This window comes from Clinocottus analis, unplaced genomic scaffold (genome assembly GCF_023055335.1).
Source record: "Clinocottus analis isolate CAN_PGR_092001 unplaced genomic scaffold, fCliAna1.0.p SCAF_15, whole genome shotgun sequence".
Classification (NCBI taxonomy): Eukaryota; Metazoa; Chordata; class Actinopteri; order Perciformes; family Cottidae; genus Clinocottus; species Clinocottus analis.
Genome location: NW_027175876.1, coordinates 8,389,305 through 8,414,518, shown reverse-complemented (window position 1 = coordinate 8,414,518; position 25,214 = coordinate 8,389,305). Strand labels below are relative to the sequence as shown.

At 40.6% G+C, this 25,214-nt stretch overlaps 3 protein-coding genes across 6 annotated transcripts; 2 read left to right on the top strand and 1 right to left on the bottom strand.

Moving 5' to 3' along the window:
• Nucleotides 1–257: 257 nt before the first annotated feature.
• Nucleotides 258–12,066, top strand: capn3b (calpain 3b). 3 transcript variants are annotated; one of them, XM_068576521.1, is made up of 23 exons: nt 258–747; nt 2,963–3,032; nt 3,592–3,710; nt 4,191–4,324; nt 4,988–5,156; nt 5,487–5,570; nt 5,649–5,740; nt 5,841–5,918; nt 6,322–6,482; nt 6,597–6,766; nt 6,859–6,870; nt 7,365–7,573; nt 7,668–7,704; nt 8,348–8,371; nt 8,577–8,663; nt 9,240–9,317; nt 9,420–9,477; nt 9,559–9,623; nt 10,022–10,090; nt 10,169–10,247; nt 10,513–10,629; nt 10,805–10,863; nt 11,130–12,066. In XM_068576521.1, the coding sequence occupies exons 1-23, from the start codon at nt 436–438 to the stop codon at nt 11,154–11,156; spliced, it is 2,310 nt and encodes a 769-aa protein (XP_068432622.1). In that variant the 5' UTR covers nt 258–435; the 3' UTR covers nt 11,157–12,066. The 3 variants fall into 3 exon arrangements, with proteins under 3 accessions (XP_068432622.1, XP_068432624.1, XP_068432625.1); XM_068576523.1 differs by lacking the exon at nt 8,348–8,371; XM_068576524.1 differs by lacking the exons at nt 258–747; nt 2,963–3,032; nt 3,592–3,710; ... (3 more) ...; nt 5,649–5,740; nt 5,841–5,918 and having other exon boundaries at nt 6,351–6,438.
• znf106b (zinc finger protein 106b) lies at nt 12,057–22,113 on the bottom strand. 2 transcript variants are annotated; one of them, XM_068576512.1, is made up of 21 exons: nt 21,771–22,113; nt 21,367–21,509; nt 21,221–21,282; nt 20,681–20,884; nt 19,717–20,595; nt 19,276–19,624; nt 19,121–19,181; nt 18,705–18,859; nt 18,533–18,593; nt 17,705–18,452; nt 17,576–17,610; nt 17,347–17,483; nt 16,894–17,028; nt 16,404–16,520; nt 15,877–16,068; nt 15,497–15,559; nt 15,111–15,230; nt 14,547–14,618; nt 14,366–14,437; nt 14,063–14,209; nt 12,057–13,852 (listed from the first exon to the last, which is right to left on the bottom strand). In XM_068576512.1, exons 1-21 carry the CDS (start codon nt 21,805–21,807, stop codon nt 13,796–13,798), a joined length of 3,846 nt encoding a protein of 1,281 aa, XP_068432613.1. In that variant the 5' UTR covers nt 21,808–22,113; the 3' UTR covers nt 12,057–13,795. The 2 variants fall into 2 exon arrangements, with proteins under 2 accessions (XP_068432613.1, XP_068432614.1); XM_068576513.1 differs by lacking the exon at nt 21,771–22,113 and adding an exon at nt 21,625–21,765.
• Nucleotides 21,657–23,532, top strand: churc1 (churchill domain containing 1). Its single transcript, XM_068576526.1, has 4 exons — nt 21,657–22,265; nt 22,472–22,607; nt 22,996–23,066; nt 23,157–23,532. The coding sequence occupies exons 1-4, from the start codon at nt 22,227–22,229 to the stop codon at nt 23,247–23,249; spliced, it is 339 nt and encodes a 112-aa protein (XP_068432627.1). The 5' UTR covers nt 21,657–22,226; the 3' UTR covers nt 23,250–23,532.
• The last annotated feature ends 1,682 nt before the right edge of the window (nt 23,533–25,214 follow it).

Sequence of the window (25,214 nt, the reverse complement as noted above, 5' to 3'; positions counted from 1 at the left end):
ACCTAAGATGATAGTAAATATCAGATCTGTTAATTGTAAGTATTAATTATAGGTGTTATTCCCTTTTAGTACAGGCATTCACATCCAATAGTTATCAGTACAGTCCCCTCTCAGTAAAATGTGACCTTAACATGTTAAATGAGGGTCCAACCCTTTCTCAGGATCATGGTCTCTCTTTGAGGAGCCCCTCCCCTCCTCTGAAGAGGCCTATATTTAGGTGCACCCAAGCAGCAGCAGGGACACAACAGTGAGTGTGAGAGAGGATTTTGACTGGTGAGCAGGGACAGGATTTCAAGCAAAAAAGGAACTAAAAGTGAATCAGTATCAGGAAGCGTTTTGCAAGTTCATGCTGTTTTGCAAATAACCAACAACTTTCTTTTTTTTAAGTCATAAACTAACTTTGAATTAGAAACAGCAAAGGCATTCACTGATAAGATGGGGGACAAGAAACGTAGAGTGCCTCTTGTTGAAGACACAAAGGTGAGAGTACTTTATGAAACTGGCGCTTCATCCGGGCCCGATGAGAAGGCTGATTACCCTTCTGCTGGTACGAACTCCATCTACTCGGCCATTCTCAGCAGAAACGAGGCTGTCAAGGATGCCAAACGTCTCAAGACTTTTTTGGAACTGCGAGACAAATACGTAAAGAAGAAGGTGTTGTTTGAAGACCCCCTGTTCCCTGCAAACGACTCCTCGCTCTTCTACAGTCACAAACCTTCCATGAAGTTCGAGTGGAAACGTCCCTCGGTGAGTGCCAGCCTTCAGTACTCATCATGTCCTTCAGGCCGAGTAACTCTCAATGCAAAAGGGACTCTAATGTGGTCAAATGAACTCCTCTCTGAAATCCTGTGTAGCTCATCACTTCCTCACAACACATGGCTGGGGTGTCAAGTGGCTCCCTGCTGTTTATGCATAGCTTTGGGTTATCACTTTCTCCAATCACAGACAGCTGAATCTCTCCCAGGAGGTCGCTCTCTGCTCATGCTGGGAAACACAGTGAAATACATATCTTTCTGCGGCACACTTGCAAATTGCTTTGACAACAAAAGGTCCTGATAAAGCTCAATATCTAGTCCTATTCTCAGAGTTATTGTACATGTAAACTCTGACTCACAGTACCGACAGATCTAAACACTTACATAAAGGCAGACATATAATGATAGAAACCTTTATCTAAGACCCAACACTTAGCAAAGCTAACATTTAAAAATACTTTGCAAATCTGAAGTCCTGCAAGTGCAGAAGTGTATCAGTAAATGTACTAATACCAAAGTATTAAAAGTTCTTTCCAAATGACCTCTTTCAGCATGTTATTTTTTATTATTATTATTATTATTATTATTATATATTTGGCTATATTCTATTCTGTTATTTTAGCATTGCTGTAACTACTGTTTTAGTCAAGTAGGAGGTTGAATTGCACTTTATATACTCTCTAGAGTTAAATGTGTGTATCATATTTCTAATTGGTAAGTAACAAAATCCAGTGTAAGATGAACCTGCTGCTTGATTCCCGAAAGAGTAATGATGAATGTTGCTTTTGCCATTTAGCTGAAATTAGTGATACATGGATATCACCCATGGGGTCAGCAGGGGAGTCCGCTCTAAATCTGGAACATGAGGCTGCATTTTTAAACTTAGTTATGGTAAATAATGTGATGAGGGGGACAGGTTAATTGCTGTGAATCCCCTGAATTAAAAACATCTTATCTTTATCCTGTCGTTATCCTCTTTTATAACCCTTGCAAACTGTAACTTAAGATATTTAAGTCGATGTGTGCTTGATTGTTTGATTATCATGTTTTTTGTTTTGTTTATCCAAAGCAGTTTCAAAAGGTTTAAAAGAACAAAGATTCCCAAACAATTTGTTATACATTTATATGTTATGTAAATTAGTGTTTTCTTCTTCTCTGATTGCTTCATTTGATTAATTTATTGTTAGAGGCCTAAAGAGGTGCAAGTGTTTTCTTTTTGTTTTAATTTTATCATCTTATGACCCCCTTAGATTTATCTTCAATATCTCTGTCACTTGATATTTCAATCCCTTCAAGGGTTCCAAATCCACAAATTGGAAATCCCTTTTATAGAAGACAATGTATATATGACAACATAAAATCAAGCAATATGTGCTCCTAAACAATGTTCCACAGTATTAGTGTAAACATATGCATGGATACCTCCCGTTTGGAGAAGAATACACCATTACATTCCTCTAACAAGTGTCTGTATATATTATTTAGATGGTTAATAAATTGGTAATTTCCCACACAGTCAGTCACTGCCATGACAGAGACGTGTAGTTATGAGCTCAGGGCTTCTCTACACACAGAACGGCATTATCACCTGTTGAGAGCATCAAAGGTCGTGACTGGCGGACCTCCAACAGCTGCTGTGTCGCCAGGGAACTTTCTGCCACTCGCCTTCAGTTTCAGGATTAAATCCTCATATTGTCAATCATGCCAGGTGTAGATCTATAAATACAGATTTTGAATTGTTGTGGACTTGAAATGTTTACCAATACCAACATTTATCATGTATATTACTTTGCTTTAAAAATATAAATATGTTGTTTTGCCTAAAAAACATTAGACATTAGACAAAAGCACAAGAACATGGGCTCTAAAAATCTAAATCAATATCTAAAATTGGTAAACATGTTATTCAAATCGAGTCCTCATAAATATGTTCGTTTATTACCAAACCCCATGTAAAGACATAATTAATACGTTTTATAGTCATGATTATTTTCTCATCTTTTACTTTCCTAGTTTTATAGACACTTAAGAGTACATGTTATCTTGCAGGACATTTTAGTGTGGACTTTTTAACATTAGAGCAATACATTTAGGCTTTTAAAGGGAATGCATGCATAATTTCCTCTTATCTGGTATTTCATAATAATAAAAAAAAAGATTTTAACTCTGGCATTGATATTTCGCAATTTTTTTTTTTCCTATGACAGGAAATTTGTGAAAACCCCCAGTTCATCATAGATGGAGCCAGCAGGACAGACATCTGTCAAGGAGAATTGGGTAACATTTAAACTGTCTCTAATTTTAAACAAACGGTTCAAAAGCACTAAAGTACTCCTTGCAGCCTGGCAACTCACCGATAGAGAACAAGTCGGTGTTTGAATAAATGAATAAACTTTCACTCATTCGCCAGGCCGCTCTATATCAGCACATACAACACATATGTCCTTGCCTGCGTGTTCATAGTATTTGAAAAAAAGAGCATGGAAAAGTGTAGAGAGAAGCTGTTTTTGCTGCCAGTTGGATATTAAACAGTTTAAGTTTAAGTTTTTATTGATGCAACAAGTCAAACGTGTCTCAGCTTAAGACTTTTGCACCTTTCGTGCAAGCAGAAACAGACGTGTTAGGGGCCATAGCCATAAAATAACATACACAGCCAAGACTTGAGGGAAACTAGAGGCAGGAATACGCCTGACATGAAATGAGAATCAGCCATATTTTAGCCACTAGCTTATGTTAACTAACACCTGTCGTGATATAGCTTTAGTCTGACAGCCACTTTATGAGGTGGAGTGTTTGGATCAAGTGTTTTCATAGCTCATGAATCCGCCGTTGACAGGTGACTGCTGGCTGCTCGCCGCCATCGCCTGTTTAACGGTGAACGAGAAGCTGCTGTACAGAGTGATTCCCCCGGACCAGAGCTTCACCGACAACTACGCCGGCATCTTCCATTTCCAGGTTTTACAGGATAACTGGCACATTGTGCAAGAAGCATGAACTTTCATGATGTAGTGACAATGATGATAATTAGTCATTCCATTTCGAAAACAATGCATTTGATTAGTTTAGATTAAAACAAACAGTAATAAAATGACCCCAAAAAAGCACAGAGGGTTTTAAACATGCTTCTGGCTGTAGCTTCATACTGAGTGTGGTAGCAATTTTCTTTTCTATTCCTCGCCAAGAAAGAGCATAAATGTGCCTTTCCCAAAATGTCAAATTATTACTTTATTAGCAGCCCATGCATTGTTATCAGAATTGTATAGCTTTAACAAGTATTGGTCAGGAACTATTAATTTTCTAAGAAAGAAAGAACAATTATTAAAACCTGTTCAACTGGTTTTGTAAATCAACGAACAATATGAAAAAATATGAATGTTTTCTTCTGTCTCGTTAACAACTTCCTGTTTTAAATCTGTTCCGTCTTCTTCCACTCAGTTCTGGCGTTATGGCGAATGGACCGATGTGGTCGTGGACGACCGCATCCCCACCTGCAACAACCGTCTCGTGTTCACCAAATCTTTCAGAAAGAATGAGTACTGGAGCGCTCTTTTGGAGAAAGCGTATGCTAAGTGAGTGCAGTCTTTAAATGCCAAAGATCCAATTTTAAACAATATGTCTTTTCAAGGTGTCTGTACAATCAGAATCAGAACCATTTATTGTCAAGTGAGTTCGCACAAACGAGGAGTTTCTCCTGGCAGAAGGTGCACAACATTTAACAATAACAACAATAACAATGAACAATGATTTAACTATATTTAAAAAAATAATACTAATTTAAAAAAAGAAATCTACAGATAATACATAATTAAAGTATAAAAATGTAGACAAAACAAGCAAGTAAGTAAGTAAAGATACAACAAGTGAGTAAAAAACGAACAAAAATAATAATAATGAGCAAAGTAAAGTAAAGTGCACAGAGTGAAGTTATTGATTGTGTGAAAGTGATAGGTGAAGGGTAAAGTGACGAGTGTATTTAAATATGAGGTGTGGAGGGATGTGCAGGGAAGAGAAAGGAGGGGAAGCTCCTGGGGAGACGGAGTCGGTCAGTGAGGGTCTGGGCTCTGTTGATGAGCCCGACTGCTGACGGGGAAAAACTAGAGCAACACAAATTGGCACACTCCTCTGTCCTCATGTTTTAAAATTAGCAGCAGACACTGTGAAACATCCAAAACCATGGATGGAGAGAACAGACATGTCAGCGCATTGACCAGAAGGATTGGCCTCTCTCTTAGGTTGCACGGCTCTTATGAGGCACTTAAAGGGGGCAACACTTTGGAGGCCATGGAGGATTTCACAGGAGGAGTTACTGAGTTCTTTGAGTTGTCTGAGGCGCCCAACGAGCTCTACAACATCATGAGGAAGGCCCTGGAGAGAGGCTCGCTGATGGGCTGCTCCATAGATGTGAGTGGGGATCAAAGCTGTGAAATGAAGTGAAAACTGAAATAAAACATCAGAGAAACAAAACAAGAAAACATTAAAAGAGACGTCCAGCAATGGGACTGAATGCAGCAGATACATTTATTTTAGTCGGCATGTCAGATTGTTTCAAGAACTTTGTCACAATATGAACTGAATTGAATAGTAAAGTTTACTGTTATTCGATTATGTTTAACTTGATTGTAGAAAAACAAGATTTTAACCGTAAAATAAAGCATAAATGTCCAAATCAAGCAATCGTACAGCCGAAAAGACGAGTGTGTGTTATTCGCTGACTTGTGTTGTATCCGTCAGATTTTTTCAGCCACTGACCTGGAGTCTCGGACTGATCAGGGGCTGGTCCGGGGTCATGCTTACTCCATCATAGGCCTGGCGGAGGTATAAACATCCAGATGTGTATTCTTTGTGAGAGAAGACTTGCTGAAGTGATGCTGACAGGTTGGTTGTTGTTTCTAGTGTGACGAGGTTGCAAAGGACACCAGAATTCGCTTGATTCGCTTGCGCAACCCCTGGGGTCGGGTGCTGTGGAAGGGACCATGGAACGCAAAGTAACTTTTATTTGACCGTTGATATTATTATAAAATGTATAATATTACAAAATAGCTGTGCTATCATGTTGTGTATTCATATTATTTTGTTTTTCTAAAGCTCGGAGGAATGGTCGACCATTTCCACAGCAGACAAGGACAACTTAAAAAAACAGACCGTAGAGGCGAGTGAGTTCTGGTGAGTGAAACACTGGCTTCTTCTTTAAAAAAAAATAAATACAGATTTTATACTTTCAGCAGTTTTGGAGCTGCTTTTGCTTAAAGCTTAGTAGTCTATTCTGATGGTGTCCTTCATAGTAAACTGGCACACGCTTGTAGTGCTTAAGAAGAAGGGATTTGTTATAATACTTGTTTATTGATACAATGTGATCTCCACGCAAAAGGAAAAACTGTACACATGTGCAAACAGATGTATATATTTATAGAGCTCAACAGCTGAGCCAAAGTGCATCTGAGACTGACACAAAACAACTCACTTTCAGCCGCTTCATATGTTTTGCTCAGTAAAGACTGAAAAGCTGCAAAGTCGTCCCCATTTTTCACCAAATACACAGAACTTATTCTTCCATGTTTCCCTTCAGGATGTCTTTTGAGGATTTCAAGAGGAACTTCACCAAGCTGGAGATGTGTAATTTGACCCCTGACACCCTGCAGGGGGACGAAAGACACAGCTGGACCGTGTCAGTCAATGAGGGCCGGTGGGTGAGAGGCAGCTCTGCTGGCGGCTGCAGGAACCACCCGCGTAGGCCTCGACTCTTTTTAACATCAGCTTTTATGAGACTGACGTTGATCAAATGCTTCACGTCCCCTGTGTGTCTTCACCCTTATTGCAGATTTACTTTTTGTATTTTTACAGAAACATTCTGGACCAACCCGCAGTACCGGCTGCAACTGTTCGAGGAAGATGACGACCCTGAAGACGGGCAGGCGGCCTGCACTGTCGTGGTGGCTCTGATGCAGAAAGGCCGAAGGATGCAGCGCCACCAAGGGGCCAAATTCCTCACCATCGGATTTTCGATCTACGAGGTACTGATCACATGAATCCTAAATCACAAGCTGGATAAGATAATGTTCATTTAAGTTTAACTTCTTCTTTTACTTCTTCTTTGTGTCTACAGGTGCCGAAGGAGGTAAGCCCGTGTTGGAGGAGGACGTTGGTTTAGTGAAGTCAGCGTTTTCACAGTATTGACCTGTATCTCCAGATAGTTGTGTTTCTGTGTGTTTTATTTAGCTGTACGTGTGGTAGCAGTGGAAGTAATAGTTCAGGTTTTTTGTGAAACGTCTATGTACATCTGATAGAAAAATTCACTCGACACAATTCAGTAAAATCATTAAACCAAGCACATTTATTCTTCCAAGAAGGAGCAGAGTCAGAAGTACAACGTAAAAATTGCACAGACTGCTCTACAAATGAGCATCCCCATCATCCGATAATCTGGCCTGCCACGGCCAAAATCACAGTGCGATAAATACGATGAAACCTTATAGGTTATATGTTTGATTGATTGGGGGAAACGCAGTATCCTCGCTCCAGCATGGAAACAGCTAGCTTGGCTCTGTGTCTTCATATTTACCGTACAGACATGAAAGTAGTCTCTCTCGTGTGCTTTGATTCCATCCATAGATGTGTGGACAGAATCAACACCTGCAGAAAGACTTCTTCCTGTACACAGCCTCAAAAGCTAAATGCAAGACCTACATTAACCTGCGGGAAGTGACAGAGCGTATGCATCTGCCTCCAGGAGAGTATGTCATAATCCCCACAACCTTTGAACCCCACCAAGACGGAGAGTTCATCCTGAGGGTCTTCTCTGAGAAGAAGAGCACATCTGAGTAAGGATCACTGGCGGCTGTGTCATAGTTGATGTTATTTTGGGGATTGTTAACAGCAAAATTGCAATTCTAATGTTTCTGTTTCTCCTCACAGGGAAGCAGAGAACACCATCGGGTCTGACAAAACGCAGGTCTGCAACGAAAACAGTCGGCTCGAAACATATTTTGATAATTCTGACTGATACTTCAGTGGTGGAATGACTAAAACAGAGACGTTGGTTCAACTGTAATGTCTTCCAAGTTATTTTTGACATCATTTGAATCACTTTCGGTGGCTAGTTGATGGTGAGATTTTTCACTCTCTCCTCATATTAGTATTTCTGGTCTTTAAAGAGACTCAACTATCAGACACTGTCTGTTGACTGAAATGCATTTAAAAGAACGGATAGCTGAAAGTGTCTGAAAAGGGATATTTCTTTGAGGCCAGGACCGTGTTTTTACTCGTGGCCATAAAGCTAATTTTAAAACAAAGTATCCTTGGACTTAAGCTTCCCTCTTCCTCTCAAAGAGGCTGAACATATGGCAAAGACAAAAGGGTGCAGTGCAAAGGCGAACCGCAACACACGTTCACACTGCAATATCAGGTTGAATTTCAAAATTTGTAATAGTGTCACATCCAGCTTTCATCAACATTGTTCTCTTTGTCTTTGTCCCAATTCATACTGCACTCATTATCTTTCCAACAAGAGTACCTTACAGACTTGAAAAGTGTTTTTCTCCCTTTCATCTCATTTCACCCGTCTGTCCCTCCTCGTCTTATTGGCTATCAATCAGCAAGATGAGAAAAAGAAAGTGAAGGTAATGCATGTGTGTAGCAATAGTGTTGTTTGGCTTTAAACTCTGCTTTCCCCACTGCTACTCTCTATTACATTAGCTATAGTTTGTATCATCCTTGCATATGTAGATTATAACCGGTACAATAACTTTAATTGAACTCTCTTTTCTGTTTGTCTTTTATAACCCTCCCCCCTCTGACTAACCACTGCCGTTATCCACATGCCAGCCGATTGTATTTGTGTCAGACAGAGCACGAGCCAACAAAGAAATCGAGCACGATGGCATTGAGGGGGAAAAGAAGAAGAAGCCAAAGGTAATTTCATGTTGTGGGAGCCAAAACCTTGACACTGCAGCCATACGGCAAAAAGCTCTCAGTGACCTGTCAGGACTTCTGGAGACTGACGGCTGTGAAACGCAATCTCGGCCAGGTCAAATAACCTGCTGGCAATAAAACAATTGAATTTGAGGCCAACTGATCCCAAGTGGCTCAACTGCACCTGTTTTCCTGTGAGGCCTCAGTGTTTACAGGCGTAGTTGTGTACGGCTTGGTGTAATTAAACCAAGCCGCAGGGACTCAACAGCGAGCCTTAGAAAAAGCTAATCTACCAACTTTTTACAACTTGTTTCCTGTCATTAAAAAAAGCTACATAAATTGTGATCCTTCAACATGTTAGTAATTGAGTGTGTTAGGCCACATTAAGCTAAATGTCATCACAATTGAGAAAAACTAACCAAGCTTAGGCTCAACCTCGTCCATACCGATGGTCCAAACACGTGACAATCCTCCTAAAAGACCAACACTTTCATATCATAGGTTTCATATCAAAACGTTATTTTTTGGTACCGATAACTACCTTTATAATGGACTTCTCTCTCACGTGTTCCTCAGCGAAAACTACTGCAACAAGAGGAGGAGACTGAAGAGGAAAAACAATTCAGAGCCATCTACCAGCAGATTGCTGGTGAGGTGAGTACACAGAGAGGAGAGACCATGAGGATGATGATACAGGACAGGTGGGACGTCTGAGTGTCGTAAGGCCATGCAACAAAGTGTTCCTCCATCCATCAGGACATGCAAATCTGTGCCAACGAACTTAAGATGATCATGAGGAACGTACTCGCCAAACGTGAGTACTCCGGAAAGGTTAAGTCATTATTCCCTAGTTGATTTCATGCGATTAATCACATGGAGTTGTCCTGTTCTCCAGACAATGACGTGAAGACCGAGGGTTTCAGCCTCGAGACGTGTCGGAGTATGATCGCGTTGATGGATGTATCCTTTCAGTTGGCTGAAACTTTAAGAGTGTGTATGGAGACGACAACAGAGAAGCCTCATGTTGCCTTGGCCCGGCATCAGCAGGTTGTTGGTTTGAATCCCTCCAGAGGCAATGAAATGCCAAGTGTTCATCCCTAGTTGCGTAGCGGAGCTGCCCAGTGTGAGAGCAGACAAACAAAATGAGTCAGTATTTTAATGGACTGTACAACAATGGTGCATTGAGGTGAGGCTTATGAATGCATATAGTACATTTTAAATTCAGTAAAATATCCTCTTAACTCAGCTTTTTCTATATAGCAAGTTTCTTCCAATTATAGAGCCCAAATTGATATTCGGAGATATACGCATACACTTAAAAATATGTGTTGCTTTTTCCATAAGCGACCCTCTTTCAGACTGACGGGACGGGAAAGCTAAACCTGCAGGAGTTCAAACACTTGTGGAAAAAAATCAAGGAGTGGCAGGTAGGACGGTGGTAAGAACCCTCGAGCCTCAGCTCCGTCCAACAACCCTCTGACTGTCCATCTCCTGTGTGTTTCCAGCTGATCTTCAAACGATACGATAAAGACAAATCCGGCTCCATCAGTAGTTTTGAGATGAGGAACACTGTTAATGATGCAGGTGGGCAGCATGAAAGAAATACCCACTCACAGGATGTTTCTCAATGTGTACTGTACATTTACAGTCTTAGATTCAATGCTTTTCCAGAGCCGATCATTAAAATCGTTGAATAGATTACGGTTTAACAATAAAGAATGTGTAACACAACCGTATTGTTCGAGCTTTTGTCAGAAATGAAAGTCCATACTTTTCAGCTCCTCGTTAGAAACCTGTAAATTGATAAAAGCTGTCGACCACAAACCTCGTCTGTCTTCTCCACATGAAGGGTTTCACCTCAACAAGCAGCTGTATGACATCATCGCCATGCGCTACGCAGACGAACACCTCGACATCGACTTTGACAGTTACATCTGCTGTTTTGTGAGACTGGAGGGCATGTTCAGTAAGTACAGACCCCAGTTATGGGTTTACCTCATTCTTTCACTTATTAATCACAGAATATGTTTTTGCACTTTTTCTGAATCTTTACAGGGTCAAACTTAACTTGTACGATTCATTAATTGCAGGCAAGATGTACGAAGAGATGGATGAAGACTGATTTGTTTTGTCTGTTGCAGGAGCTTTTAATGCCTTTGACAAAGATGGAGATGGAATAATAAAGCTCAATGTCTTGGAGGTAAATCGTTGTGATATTCTGTACATTTTGCTATGTAAATGTTTCATTTTTGTTTGTATTTGTGACTATGAAGACTATGAAGACATTCCTGCCATCTTAAAAAAAAAAAGTAATAATAAAAGTCACAAAATAGTGCCGTCCAATTCCACAAACTCCGGCCTCAGAAGTGACCGTGTGTTATCAATGTAAAGTGTAGTTTTCACTTGGTGTACCGGAAGTGTAACGAAACCTGTTACACTCATGTGCGTTTCTTTGTCCCTCTCTAGTGGCTCCAGCTGACGATGTATTCTTAAGTCACCTTCCTGACGGCTGACGTAGCGTCAGACAGTTGGAGCTTCACATTCATGACTCAACTCTCCTCGACAGCCTCGTTATGTATTTTTGCACCGATTTTTAGATTACATCAAAATCAGGGGTTTGATCATTTCTCCAGTTTTTATGTCAATGAGGTTCATCTCAACACTCAAACTATGAGGTTTAGACTTAATTTAAGCTTTCTTTTTTTATTGTAAACTTTGGCACCCTTTATGGCTTTTTACATGGATGTAAACTGTAACACAAGGAGGCATACGGCACCATGTGGCTGGAATTTCTTTTTTTTTCTTGACACAACTGAACTTACATGTTTAGCAGGCTGTTTTCAGCAGTGCCTCGGGCATATGAGGCCTGACGCTGGCTAGAAATCCAAGCAGAAATAGACTGTACTTCTCACTTGAATCCATCTCCACGTCCAATGACAGTGCTGGATGCAGGAAGAACAACAGATTTTGCAGCTACAAACCTTCTCAGCGAATAAAGCATGCACCGATGGGGTTTAATGCTTTAAATGATCACATGTACCATCAACACTGACTGGACATCCACATAAAAAGGTGGTGAATTCTCCCTTTAAGTGAATGACATCCATTCAGTATTGAGCGGATTCCTGAAACATAATTAGTTCTCTGCAGAGCGGATAAGAGCAACAGAAGTCGGTGCAGCTTGATAATCTCGTTACATCAGTGTTTGGCATGAAGCAGCGATGTGCGGTGAAGCAAGCAGGCGAGTAGCATTGACCTGTTTCTTACCTTCCCATGTTGTGAGGAACATTTGATTAGTGATACAAAGCAAGACGTATCAGTGTTAAGAAATGTTTGAATATGAGAAGTGAGGGAATAAGCATTTTGTTTGACTAATCAATAGAGTGAATACATACAATTATTAGTTTTATTGCTGTACACATACAGTAGGTATTAAACACAAATCAAATACACACTGTACTATCCCATACAAATATTAAGGCATGACTTTAAAACAGTTCTTAGACATGTCTAGACAGTTTAGTCTGACAACGTTCTCACTACTACTTTTCAAAGGAGTAGCATTTTGAAGGTGAAATGGGAACAAGTACATGACTGATAATAACTCTCTGGGAAATGTGGAAATTTATAAGTAATTAAAGATACATTGTCTTAACACTGTGATATCAGGGAAGAATACAAATGTTCTGATAAAAGAAGAAAAACAAATCAGACTTAAAAGTCGACCAATAGAGATGCATTTCATATTTTTTATCCAGAAAGCATCAGTTGCTAAATATTAGCCAATGGATGTTAAACCCTGACGTTACAACACAAACTGCACCCTAAGCCACACAATACACAGCAAGTTACTTCTGTTTATTTCACAACAGAGCCGTCGTCCACATATTTTTGTCAGGTCCACACTGGAGTGATCTCAGGACTAAAATTTAAAACAAAAAACTTTCGACAAGATTGTAAAATCCTCAGAGTTCTGACCCGTCTAAAAATGACCTCAAAATGATCCTGACTGTGGAAATATAACACTTCAGACACTTGCACATCAGCTTTACAGTACAGTCTCTTTGCAGGTCTTTGGGGGTTTTACCGAATGTGAAAAAATAAGTAAATAAGTATAAAGCCGAACGTTTTGTGACTCCAAAGTGCTGCACGAAATTTGATAAATTGTGTATTTTGGGCTGTAAAATCTGGTGCTGTGGTAAAGTAAGCTTAACAGCGGACTGTAACTTGTTGCATTGTGGGCGTTGTGGGTGCTCGGTTTAAACGCTGAAGATTAAGTCATGGAATAAAGAAAATGTATTGTGTTCTGCTGCATCAATTCACTTTTTGGAAAAACTGTTCATTGTAAGACCGACTGCGACAGGAACGTAAATTGGTGGAATAATCCTTTATAATAACTCAGGTTCTCAGACAGACGATGTCACACAGGCTGTTGATGGATACCTAAATTAATTTGGTACAAATTCAGAACCTCTCTGCTTTGCTGTTCCTCAACGTATTCAGACAATATCAAAATCTGTTACCTCCACTTGAGTCAAATCACCAAAACTAATTCTGAAGGTAGTTCACACTATCAGCTGCTTTGCAAAAGCTACTCTGAAGTGTTTCAGTACTGCATAGTTGCATCTTCCCAGTAATTAACCCCACATATACTAATGACATCTCTGAAGAGGCTTCCTGTACAATATACATTAATACATAGATGGTGAACAAAACCACGCCAAAGTGAAAACCCAAAACTTGTAAACCAACAAAATAAGAGTAAAGATTTCCTCATCTTATTCAATTAACATTAATTACTTAGAACTGCAAATAATTGCTGAAGAAATTAGCTGAAAAATCATTATTTTAACAACGGGACTGATCGAGATTGAACGTCTCAATTTGGTCATGCAATGGCTTCAAGGATCAAGAACAAGAAGTCTGTCTGTCTCACTGTCAAAGAGATCACACAGTATACACAAGATCGATGGATGCTCTCTACACCTCAAAAGCTTGAACTTAACAGGAAAACATCTACTCCGATTGGAAGTGAATGTTTAACAAAAACAGAATTTCAAAAATATCAGCAGATGAGTATTTATGGATGCGACGCCAATCGTATCTGCTGCATAACTTCACCGCAGCTGTTGTCAAGGCTCCACTTTACTGTCGTTCTCCACGTGGCTCTGCATGTGTTCGGACAGCTTCTGCAAGGAAAATACAAACACTGAGGACCCGTTTCACCCTGTTTTCTGCTGAGAGCTACATGTATATATTAGATTATTAATATTCAATAAAACATCTGGGAGGAAAAGTGGAAGTTGTTCTTATGGTAATGTTCAACCTGCCCTAATGTACTCTTGTCTATGTTGTGCAATCTTCACTTTCTTGAAAACCGGATGGCGTCGGTTCATTACCTGCTGAATACACTGCTTTGTGCCAAAAAAGCTGGTGCAGCCTCTCCACCGACATTTGACCGCTTGCAAGGCCAGGTTGCTGTGATCTCCGACAAGGTGCTGCAAAAGATGCTCCGGCGTGCCGAAGATCAGAGAGCAGTTCTGCCACTGAACGGAGGGTGAAGTACACACGTTACAATACAAGTCAATCAGACAACATTACAAATCATACAATCATTTCATATCTTAAACAATAAGGTTGGAAATGTAATGAATGGATTTCCTTCGAGATTCACTGTCTGTAAAATGATGTTGTGTCGTTACCCAGCAGCGGTAGTTCTTCATCAAGTTGAGCTTCACCGCTTGAACACTGCCATCGTAACAGCCTGTATAGACCTGTTAGGGACAAATAATGATAAGATACATAGTTCAACAACATCCATCGGTCCTCTGTCGTGCAAGTAGAGATTGAAAATCATGGCTAGCCCAGACTTAGTCCACGTACCACACTCTTATGTACTGCCATGCACATCACCATGTCACTGTGACCCCCGTACACCTGCAGACGGTCATGAGACTGAAAAGACACAAATACAAAGTTTAAATGAATAGTATAGATGAATCTCTTGATGCACAAGAAGACAGACAGCTGGATGTAATACATGACACATGTCTCCAAGTGAAATGTCTCTTATGTATAACAACTTTTTGGTAGGTTAACATTGTTAGCTCTGTGACGACTGTTGCCATTCTTCTGTTCTGTTAGCATCGTGAGCTGCTAGCCGCCAGCTCAGCCGCCTCCTTGTTATGTTGAGAGCCTTGTGGAGGCACTAGATATGCTCATACTTATGGATAAAATGGATTATGAAGAAATATGAACTGAACAACAGATATTTGCATGCAGATATTGGCTTATGGTGATTTAAAAGGTCTTTAGTTGAAAAGTTTGCTTCATATTTTAGTTTCTTTTTTTATTACACTAGCAACTTATTCAGAAATCAGCGCCAAATGGCCGTAGTCTACTCCTGGAAACACACATCTCTGTTAACCTGTGTCATACATTTTGTACCTGTAGCTCATAAACTCTGACCAGTTTATCCAGACAGGCTGTCACCATCACTTTCCCCAAGATGACTATTGCCGTGACCGCATGACCGTGACCCTTGTAGATACGAACCAACTCACCAGTCTGCAAATAAATTAAAAGAATTATGTTGACATTGATGTATAAAGTTGAAAAAAACAAAACAAACGAACACTATTTCAAGATGAATTCCATTAATCTTAACCTTTTAAATGTCATGTTATTCATCTCAGCACTAAATTTGTGCTTGACTTTCAAGATATAAGACATGTTCAGATTAATAGATTTGTGATGTTAAAAAGGCATCAAAACAAACTGGAAGTAACTGACATTCAATATAATTAAAACTCCCATTAATCTTTAACACCTACGTGGATGTTGTGGGCATGAACAGATGTGTCACTGGAGCCGCTAAAGACCAGGTCATTCACCACCTGAGAACAAAAAAGGAAATATCATTAAGTATTCCTGATTATTATATCTTAGTAATAATATATTTGATGGTAACAGAAGCACTGGCCTTTTTAAAGCAAACGTCTGTTAAAATACAACAATTTATTGCAGCAATTTAAGGAATGAAGTATTCACAGCTTTAAGCAGATGTCAATGTAATGTTTAGTCACTTTAGATGTTTAAGAAGCATCTGCAAATTTCAGCATCTGAATTTCCAATTACTTGCACTCCTTATCTGGGCAAAACCTATTTTTAAGTTCAACAGTTTAAGTTTCAAGCACTGGGTTTATCTCCTTACCTTCATACAGAGTACCGTTTTGGTGTGACCCTGCAGCGAGCGCAGCAGCAGGCTACTCTTGGCATCCCGTACGCTGATGGTGCTGTCGTAGGAGCCGACCAGCAGCACTCGGCGGGCGCCCTCCTGTGATGTACCCAGACAGCTCACACCTCGCGGGCTGTGGCACTCAAACTCATCCAACAGCTTCAGATTCTAATAAGAGATTTCAGGATAAGGTTAAATAAAAAGGAGCGCAAACACTTCAACTGGGGATTTTGAGCAGCTGTCAGAACATCAAATATAATCTACAACGCTGCTAAATCAGTGGATACATTTATGGATATGGAAATGTGTTTAGCCTGGTCGAGCAAATACTCTTGTTGCAGGTCAACACGTGTAAAACCCATTGTCTGAGTAAACCCAGTGTTGATCATCGTCTTACCCAAATCACAGCATGTAGTGTTTTTAAGGTCAAAGCATAATAAATACCAACCACTCCTGGGATTGCAAATCATGAGCCACTTCCCCAGTCCAACAATGTCACTCACCTTTAAGTCATAGCTAGCCACTGAGCCATTGGCCAGTCCAGCATACAGGATCTTCCAGGCAATGTGCAAACACAACACTCTGTCCGCCAGAGTGATCTGGTCCAGACACTTTGTGGTCTAGAGATGAGGAGGAAAATAAATCACTCAATCAAATTAAAAAACACCCAACTAGAATTACAGCTTTGCAGTTGTATGACTCGGCCAACGACTTGAATCCATGTCTGTATATAGTCTCTATATCCTATTAGACAATTGTGTAAAATTGTCAGAATTAGCGTCAGAATTTTTTAGTTATAGCCCAATATGTGTATTAGAAGGTCACAGTGACTTTTGACCACTAATCAAACTTTGAGTTCAGGAGGACATTTGTGCTAAATTTGAAGAAATTCCCTCTAGGTGTGTTGCATTCTTGGATGTCTAACATCAAGAACTGAAAGGCTTCCCTGTCTGATAAGAGATGACCGAGTGGCGCGTTTAGTCGTTTCTGTACCTTTATGTTGTAACAGCGGATGGTCTGGTCACTGGATCCGGTGTAGAGGCGATTTATCATGTTTGGGAAAGACGACACCACCAGACAGTTGATTTTGTTTGTGTGACCCTCAAACACTGCTTGGCACTCCCTGTTCTGGATACACATAGACACTTTGTCTTGTTATTTCACAGACAATGATTTAGTGGATCTATTGTCCTTGCTGCTTGGTATGTCAATTTTTTAAAATAAATTCAAGATAAATGTGAACAGCAGTCAATGAAAAAGAATTACATGATTTTTAGGTGAAATAACAAGTACCGGTAGTCATTTTCCAGTGTAAAAAGCAGAGAATTAACACTCTGCGTGACACAGAAGGATTCTCTTTAGCTTTGATCATATTTTCTTATTGTCTGAGGAAGAATGTAGTTGTCAGCAGGGACAAAGTTCCATTTTGGACCGTGATCAATATACCTTCAGACCGTAGGCCCGTGCTGTGTTGTCCCCTGAACATGTGTACAACCGGCCTTCGTGAATTTGGAGGCCGTGGACAGGGCCCGTGTGATTCAGAAAAGATCCCTCAGACATCTCCTCATCCTCGGCCCTACATTCTAACAAAACAACAAACAAAAAGTGATTACAGTGAAAACAACCCATCTTTGTGTCCTGTGACATCACTGCAAGTAGAACAAATATTACTCACCACCAGTATCTTTCCCTGGCACAGGCTTAACTTTTCTGAGTGGTCAAGAGAAAAAAGTCAGTCAGATTTCACACATACAAGTAAAGCGATGCCTGTAAGGTTCAGGATCTACACTAAACGTATACTTACTTCTGATCACTTGGCTGAGTTGTCTGTGTGCTTAAAGAAATGAACTCCACGCTGACAGACTTTTGAGGAAGCTCTTGATGGACTGGAACATTTGGCACATCCTCATTGTCCGATTCATCGATATCAATGACCACCCGATCGCAAGACTCCATCATTTCGACAGAAGCAACGCTGTCGTTCTCTCCTTCGTCGTCTGGGGTTGCAGCACTTTTTTGGGGCACAGAAGTGGAGATTGGTTTCTCTGCTGCTGGCTCTTTTTCTTTAACTTCCATGCAGATATTTACTCCCATATCTTTCTCAGAATCACTGTCGGCTGACTGCGTTTCTCCTATCACTGACGTCACTGTCTGCTGCCTGGCCGGTGATTCGGAAAAACTATTTGTACTCGCTGATGCAGAATGTTTCAGGGAGGTAACAGCAGTTGTAGGAGCAGCTAAGCTTGGTGAGGGAGGCAGCAGTAAAGGTTGCAAATCAGAGGGAAACAGGGGCACAGGTTGGTTCGCAGCCACCTGGAGTGTATAAGAGTTACTGGAAAACTGACTAGCCTGTCCAGCTGTGGATGGTTGGAGGATGTCTTGCTTCACTGGCATGATTGGCAGGGCAAGGGGGCTAATGGAAGATGCTGGGTGTGGTTGCTGGCTGAAGGAGGTGGGAAAGGCCGAGGAAGGAAGGGGAGAGAGTCTTGGATGTACAACAGCAGGAGCCGCTGCTGATGAGGTGGTGGCTTTCTCTGCTCCTGCGTATCCTCCTTAAAGAGATTAAGAAAGAACATGGTAAACTACTTGTTTGATATGAAGCCATTCCATGCGAGGAGTAAATCTACTGCACCTTGCATCCCTTGCAGGATTTCAATGCGCTGGGCTCTCAGATGGTTGACCTCTGCAGTAAACTACAACACCGAAAGGAACTATTTAATGTAAACCCTTGATATGAAACCTGAGGGGGAAAAAAAGTACAAAATATATATTTGATTTTCTTATGTCTTCATCAGTAGTGGTACCTGCTGTCTCAATAGCATGAGTCTTTGCACTTCTGTGTAGGCAGCTTGCAGTGCATTGCGGGCCGGGACCAAAGACCTGTCCAACTCCTGCAACGAGTGACTCAGCTCATCTTCCCTCAGAGACACAGCCAACAGCTGGTCCATTTGGCCATTGTCTGTTAGGAAGGAACACAATGAAAAGTTTTTTTAATCAGACAACCTCAATGGAATCAAAACTTTGTTGATCTAAATAAAATGTGGTTCAGGTTCAGTACACAAGTGTTACCCTTTTTATTTACCAGCATGTCGTTTTTCAATGGCCTTGGGATGTGCGTATATTTATACTTTTACTCAAATTATAATGTCTGAAATTGATGGAAATCACTTTCACTGCACGTAAGAATGATACATTATAGAACTTAAAAATAAAGCGTTACCACGGTTTGACTTTGTTTTCTTCTTTTTTCCACTTGGCTGCATACCAGAAATGCCATCATACTGTAAGACACAATAATTATATTCCAACCATAGAAAATTATCAGTGTGATGTTTCAGCTGTGCCCCACACTTATCAACACTGTATACTACTCACTGTGTTGTGTTTCCTCTTGCTGGCACTATTCTTGGCTCTCAAATCTCCATTCTCATCCTCCGAGATGGGCTCCACCTTGAAGATTGGCTCCTCCTTCACAGAGACGCCTTCCAGTGCTGTAACAGGCGGCTCCGGAGGCTCCTGAATCGCAGAGTCTGACTGTGTTTCTGTGTGAAAGTCATTACATGCTGTGTTCTGGTGCGGAGGAGGTAATAAGGTCCAATGTGCACCTGAAGGAACGTCCGTGAACGACTCCCAGTGAAAGCCTTCTGACAGAGTTGTGTCATGGTCCTTTGCTTGTGTTGAGCTTTTTGGGGCGGACCGAGGGTTCGGCAACTGAATTCCAAACCTGTTTCCACACAGAATTAAAACAACAGTTAGAAAACTATGAATTCAAACAAACGGTAAAACGTATAGTTTGAAAGAAAACGAGAGGTTTACCTGGGCATGCTTTTGCCTCTTTCCTGCTTCTTTTTTTTCTTCCCCTCATACATCTCCCTCAAGCTCAACTTATTCTTGGTCCTTGATAAGCTGAGCATTGTATTCACGGTTGGTTTGAGCCCAGGCTCTTTTCCTTCCTGAACTTTGTCTGATTTGTGGGCAATTCGAACCTTGCGGGTGATGTTAAGATTGGACTCAAAGGATGTGGTCGGGTTTTGGTCGAGAGAGGTCTGGCTGTTGGGAGGCTCCTGAGATTCTTCCTCCCTGCTGTGTGATTGTCTATTTGAGTCACTTGCCAACATTGAGCTCTTGGGATGCAGGGCTGGGGCAGGGCTGTTAACCTCGGAGGATTCCACGGATGTAGCTGCAGCGGAGATGATGTGGCTTGTCGCCTCCTTCTTGTACTTTCTAAAGGAGCCACCTGTCGACTGCGCTTTCTCAGCATTGTTCTGCTTCCGGGCTTCACGGTCAGCTCTACACGGCTCCCTCACACCCAGCGCTCTTCTGATTTGCCGGAGCATTGCACTGACGTCGACGTCCCGTACTGGAGCAGCAGTGGTGGCTTCGTTTGCTGAAGCAGTTTGAGCCGAACCCTGTGCTGGCTGAGAAGGTCCCAGACTCTCCTGGTCATGACCAAAGATGATGGCTCCATTATGAGGAAGGTGATCACTGGTGAATTCTCCATCGTCTTGCTTGTTGTAATTAGTTGATTCTTGTTGGTAAAGATACTTTTCCACACTGGACATTTTGTTCTCTTTGTTTTGAACAACGGCATTGTTCCTTCCTTGTTGGCAAGTCATGTTCCTGGGTCCATGTACATTTTCCACACGGCCAGATTGTTGCTTCTGTTTCTTCTTTTTCTTTTTCACTGCTTTCTTCCTGTAATGGAGAATACATTTTTGTTATTAAAAGTATTACATTAGGGAGAGAATAAAATGTAAAAATAAGAAGATTAAATTATTACTCCTCTTTTTTTAGTGTCTTGTTTCTCTTGAGGAGTTGGCTCATGGTCTCTTTGCTCAAAGACTTATCAAGAGGGACAGGCTTGACACATTTCAGGATCAATCTCTTCAAATTCACTTTGTGTTGAGCAGTGGAGATGTGCTCAGCATACTGATTTAAACTCATGAAGGATGCCCGACATGCCTGACAATCATGAAATGAACCCCTGTCAATGAAAGAACATAATTAATTAATATCTAACATTAATATCTAAGTATATTAATATTTTGATACTTGTGCCTACACAACACCTGAGTTTTGTACAACAGGTACCCTTTATCGAGACCTCACTTTGAGTAATATAAACATGTTTTTCTACACATTTTATGAGTAGTACACAAAATCTGTGCTATAAATAAAATTTAAATTAATACTACAGAAAAATGCAACCTCAACATTTGTGTCATCCTACTGACGTCTCCGACCACAATGTCTCATCAAGTGCATGGACATATTGATTAAAATTGGACAGGTTCACATTTAGATAACAAACGTCACTCACTGGGCCAGTACTGTGTCCAGCTTTACATGATGCTGGATACCGTGCTCATGGTCGAGTATTTCCTGTAGTTAAGAGACATCTTGTCAAGCAATTTGGAAGCAATCTTGAATTACTGTAGGTTGGTATAGATAAATAAAATAACTTACATGTTTCAAAGAAAACGAGCGACACAAAATACAGTAGACTCGTTTGATTTTCTGGAGATTATTTCCTTTTTTGATGTTCCTCTTCTTCTTCTTCGCGGGGGCTTTACCCACCTTACCTTGCGGGGTTTGAACCGTCGACATTTCTGCGCAGAAATAACACGCGATAAAAGCACATATGAAACAACGCTTTGCACGAGCATTAAGCTAGCTACATGATGGGATTAATTAACTAGTTGCGTCTCAATAGCATGATATCACCTCGGTATAACGACCGTTGGTGGTATTTACATTATATCGGCATTAAGGAGCCGTTTAAAGACGTTAACGGATATAACACAGCAGGCATCGAGTCCAAACTTATAACAGCAGCACAACGTGGTTGTTAAGTCAAAGTAGCCGTTCACCTTTGTGGTGGACTGACGTGAAGCCGTTACCGCTCATGTCGAAGTCACACCAGCCGTTCGAGTTAACGGAAATTTAGGGAAATGCTTTACCGACGAGGCATAAAAAATATGAAGCTTAAATTGTATCTATTTCAGTATCACCAGACATATTTATTATGGCAAGACAGCCCCACTGCAGCTAAACCGCCATGTTTGTTCACGCAAACTGACGCACAGTTGACGCCAACCAATCGTTTGCTGGAGAAGACACCGGAAGTTTGTCTCCAGGCTCCGGAGAGCTACAAAAGATGAGATGGAGCGGACTTCGGGCTTTCGCGACGACGTCCGGTCGTGAAGGTGTATTATAGCTCCGATGAGCCGCAGGGGCTGCTGTTCAATGCGGAAGAGTGTTTGTTGGTGATTTGCAGTGTGTTTTTATTTCATCGCCAAGTGACCTGAAAGATTTTCAACTTAAAAATGTGTAACGGCTGTGTGCAAAAAGAATATCCGGACAGGGTAGGTTGATTTAACCTGTTATTGTTAACTAGTACTGTCGTTTACTACATTTGTTAACCGTTATAGCTCAGTATGAGCAACGTTAATTAACGCAAAGTTTTAACAACCTCAAACGACGACGCCCTGCAAAGTGTGACATTTAGGGCGCCGTCGAAAAAGCAACATGTTAGTGACATGCGATGCTCTTCCTGTGATTTCCGGCTCAGGGCAACACTTGTCTGGAGAACGGCTCCTACCTGATGAACTACCTGGGCTGCGCCAAGTGCCACCAGAGGGACTTCGTGCTTATCAGCAATAAAGCCACGGAGGACGAGGATGGAGAGGAGATCGTCACATATGACCGTTCGTCTTCCTTTATTACGCTCCTGAAACATGTTCACCGACCAGTTTTCATGTTATCGCACGTGTGTGAGATCGTTTATGTAACGTTACTCATCTAGGGCTGTTTTGCAGGTGTTGTCTAGACTCTAGAGCCCTGAATGCAATCTATGAACGTTATTTACTTAATGCTGCAGCATGCAGTGAGGTTTAAAGACAATATTTGTGTGCTGCCGTCGTTGTGGGGAAGATACGTTTCCTGTTTCAACATGCAGAAGTTCCTACATGTTTTCCTGGTTGAGTGTGAAGGAATTTAGCACCTATAGGCACCTTAAGGCGTCTGCATGGGTTTAGCTGTACACAGTGTATTTCTTGTGAACTACTGTGACTACTGTCCTTTTTTTACTTCCAGATGTTTGCAAAAATTGTGACCATGTTGTTGCCAGGCATGAATATACTTTCTCCGTTGTTGATGAATACCAGGTAATGGATCTCTCGCTCTAATTCAACAGTAGTCTTGGTTAGTTGTTGCCCCAGCATGTTTAATAAAGTCTGTTTTTTGTGTTTTTCCAGGAGTACACAATGCTCTGCATGCTGTGTGGAAAGGCAGAGGACTCCATCAGTGTGTTACCAGATGACCCCAGACAGTCTGCACCTCTCTTCTAGATCTTTAACTTGACGGTCATGATTCGCTTTTTTAATCGAGTGTCACCACCTCACATGTGTTGCTGGCTCCTGGCATTGGGGTTCCAACCCTTTTTTTAATTATGCATTCAAGGTTTTGTGCACAGCTTAAATTAGGCTGACCATATTTTAAGACCATGGCTGTTTGTAAACTACTGTGCTGATATCAGTTGAGCAGGACATATCATTTGTTATCGTACTCCATTACACAACACATGTGAATTGAAAATGTACTGTAAATAAACATTTCTTTATTACAGATTTATTGCCATCTGCCTTTTACAGGTTCATTATTAGTATCCAAAAATGCTATACTTTGTAATTATTATGTTTAAGTATTTATGACTGCTCATGTGGTTCAAAGTTATTTATTTTGCCAAATAGGTCACCCCCCAAACAATATGGCTCATTGGCACAGTGATGAGCCATAGCAGTCGTATAGTCTTTGTTCCTAACGTTGGAAATGGTAATTGACAAAAGAAAAAGTCAAGAATTAACTGTTGAACATTTGTAAGCTAGACTGGAAGCCCCATTAAGTGCTCAGAATTTTAAAACATCAAAAATTTCCATGAGAGCTGCTCAAACTCCCAAGTTCCAGAAAAGCTACTTATTGAAAGAGATATTTTTGTTAATTAAGTTGCTTGTTATATTGTCAACATCTAGCCTTTTGTTGTAATTTCAATTTCTTGTGTAGCAGTTGAGATTCATTCCTAACCTGCATCTGCCATACTGCACATCTTGTATGTAATACATCAACTTTATTACATACAGGAGTTTATTTAATCAGCTTTGAGATTCAATCTGTCTTTGTCTACGCATTATGTAACTCCCTGTCAATTACTGCTGTCAAATTTAAACCGCAACCAAAACGGATGGAAACTTTATTTCACTGTTGTCATCTGGGACTCGCACCATTCAGTCACCACTTTGTCAGCAGTCTCTCTTGTGCTCACAGGGACGTCTGTCTAAAACAGCTGCTTCAACAGAATCTGACAAGTGATTGTTCTCGGCGGTACATGCTGCAGTCTGCGTTGATGGGACTTGAGTTTAACTTCAGCAAAAACACTGTACATTACCATTTCAGCATGTTTAGCCAAGACCTAAATGTCTGTCTGGCTTTCCCCATTTATCTCATCACTGATGATCAGTGCTGCAAAGCTTGGGACCGTTTATCTGTGAAAACTAGTTCTAATGAACGTAATCTGTAGATTATCCAGGCTAACTGGGGCACTGGTTCTATTGGTGCCACAAAACAAAATCTATTCAATTGTACTAAGGTTAAATCTCAGAGACAAACATCATTACACTCCAGGTTCGAAGTACTGAGAAACTTTAGTTACACTGACCCTTTATTCACAACGTAAACAGTCTATGGTGTAACCAGGAATAAATATATTTTTGAGATCGGGCTTTTATTGAATCTACTTATTTTAATATATATATATTCTGAACCGTGATAAAATCGAACGCAACAATCAGACATGAACAGGTTCCACTCGTCAGTTTTCTTCCCTTACCATTTACTTGATGTAAGAAATAAAATTGCACATTGATGCTGGTCTACATTGTGATGTATTTTGATCAGAAGCAGTTCAATAAAAATACAATGTCTTAGCGGATTGTACAAATAAAAACAAATAAAAAATAATTAGCAATGATACCCATGCACTTTTACAATACTTAAGTATGAGTGCACTTACATGTACATTCTAATATGCAGATGCCTTTTGCATGACATATTTTCTAGCAAAATAAAAACACATTACTACACTGTGATATGCCAAATGAGCAATTCATTGTCACATATAATAATTAATCTTGCTGTTTTACAGGAGTGAGGTCAACTTGGGGCAACATGCCCTGGTTCTGTACAAGAATGCCGATGTTTGTACACTGCTTGTGTTATTTACTGTTAAGTGTTCTTAATGTGAGTACATGGTTTATATT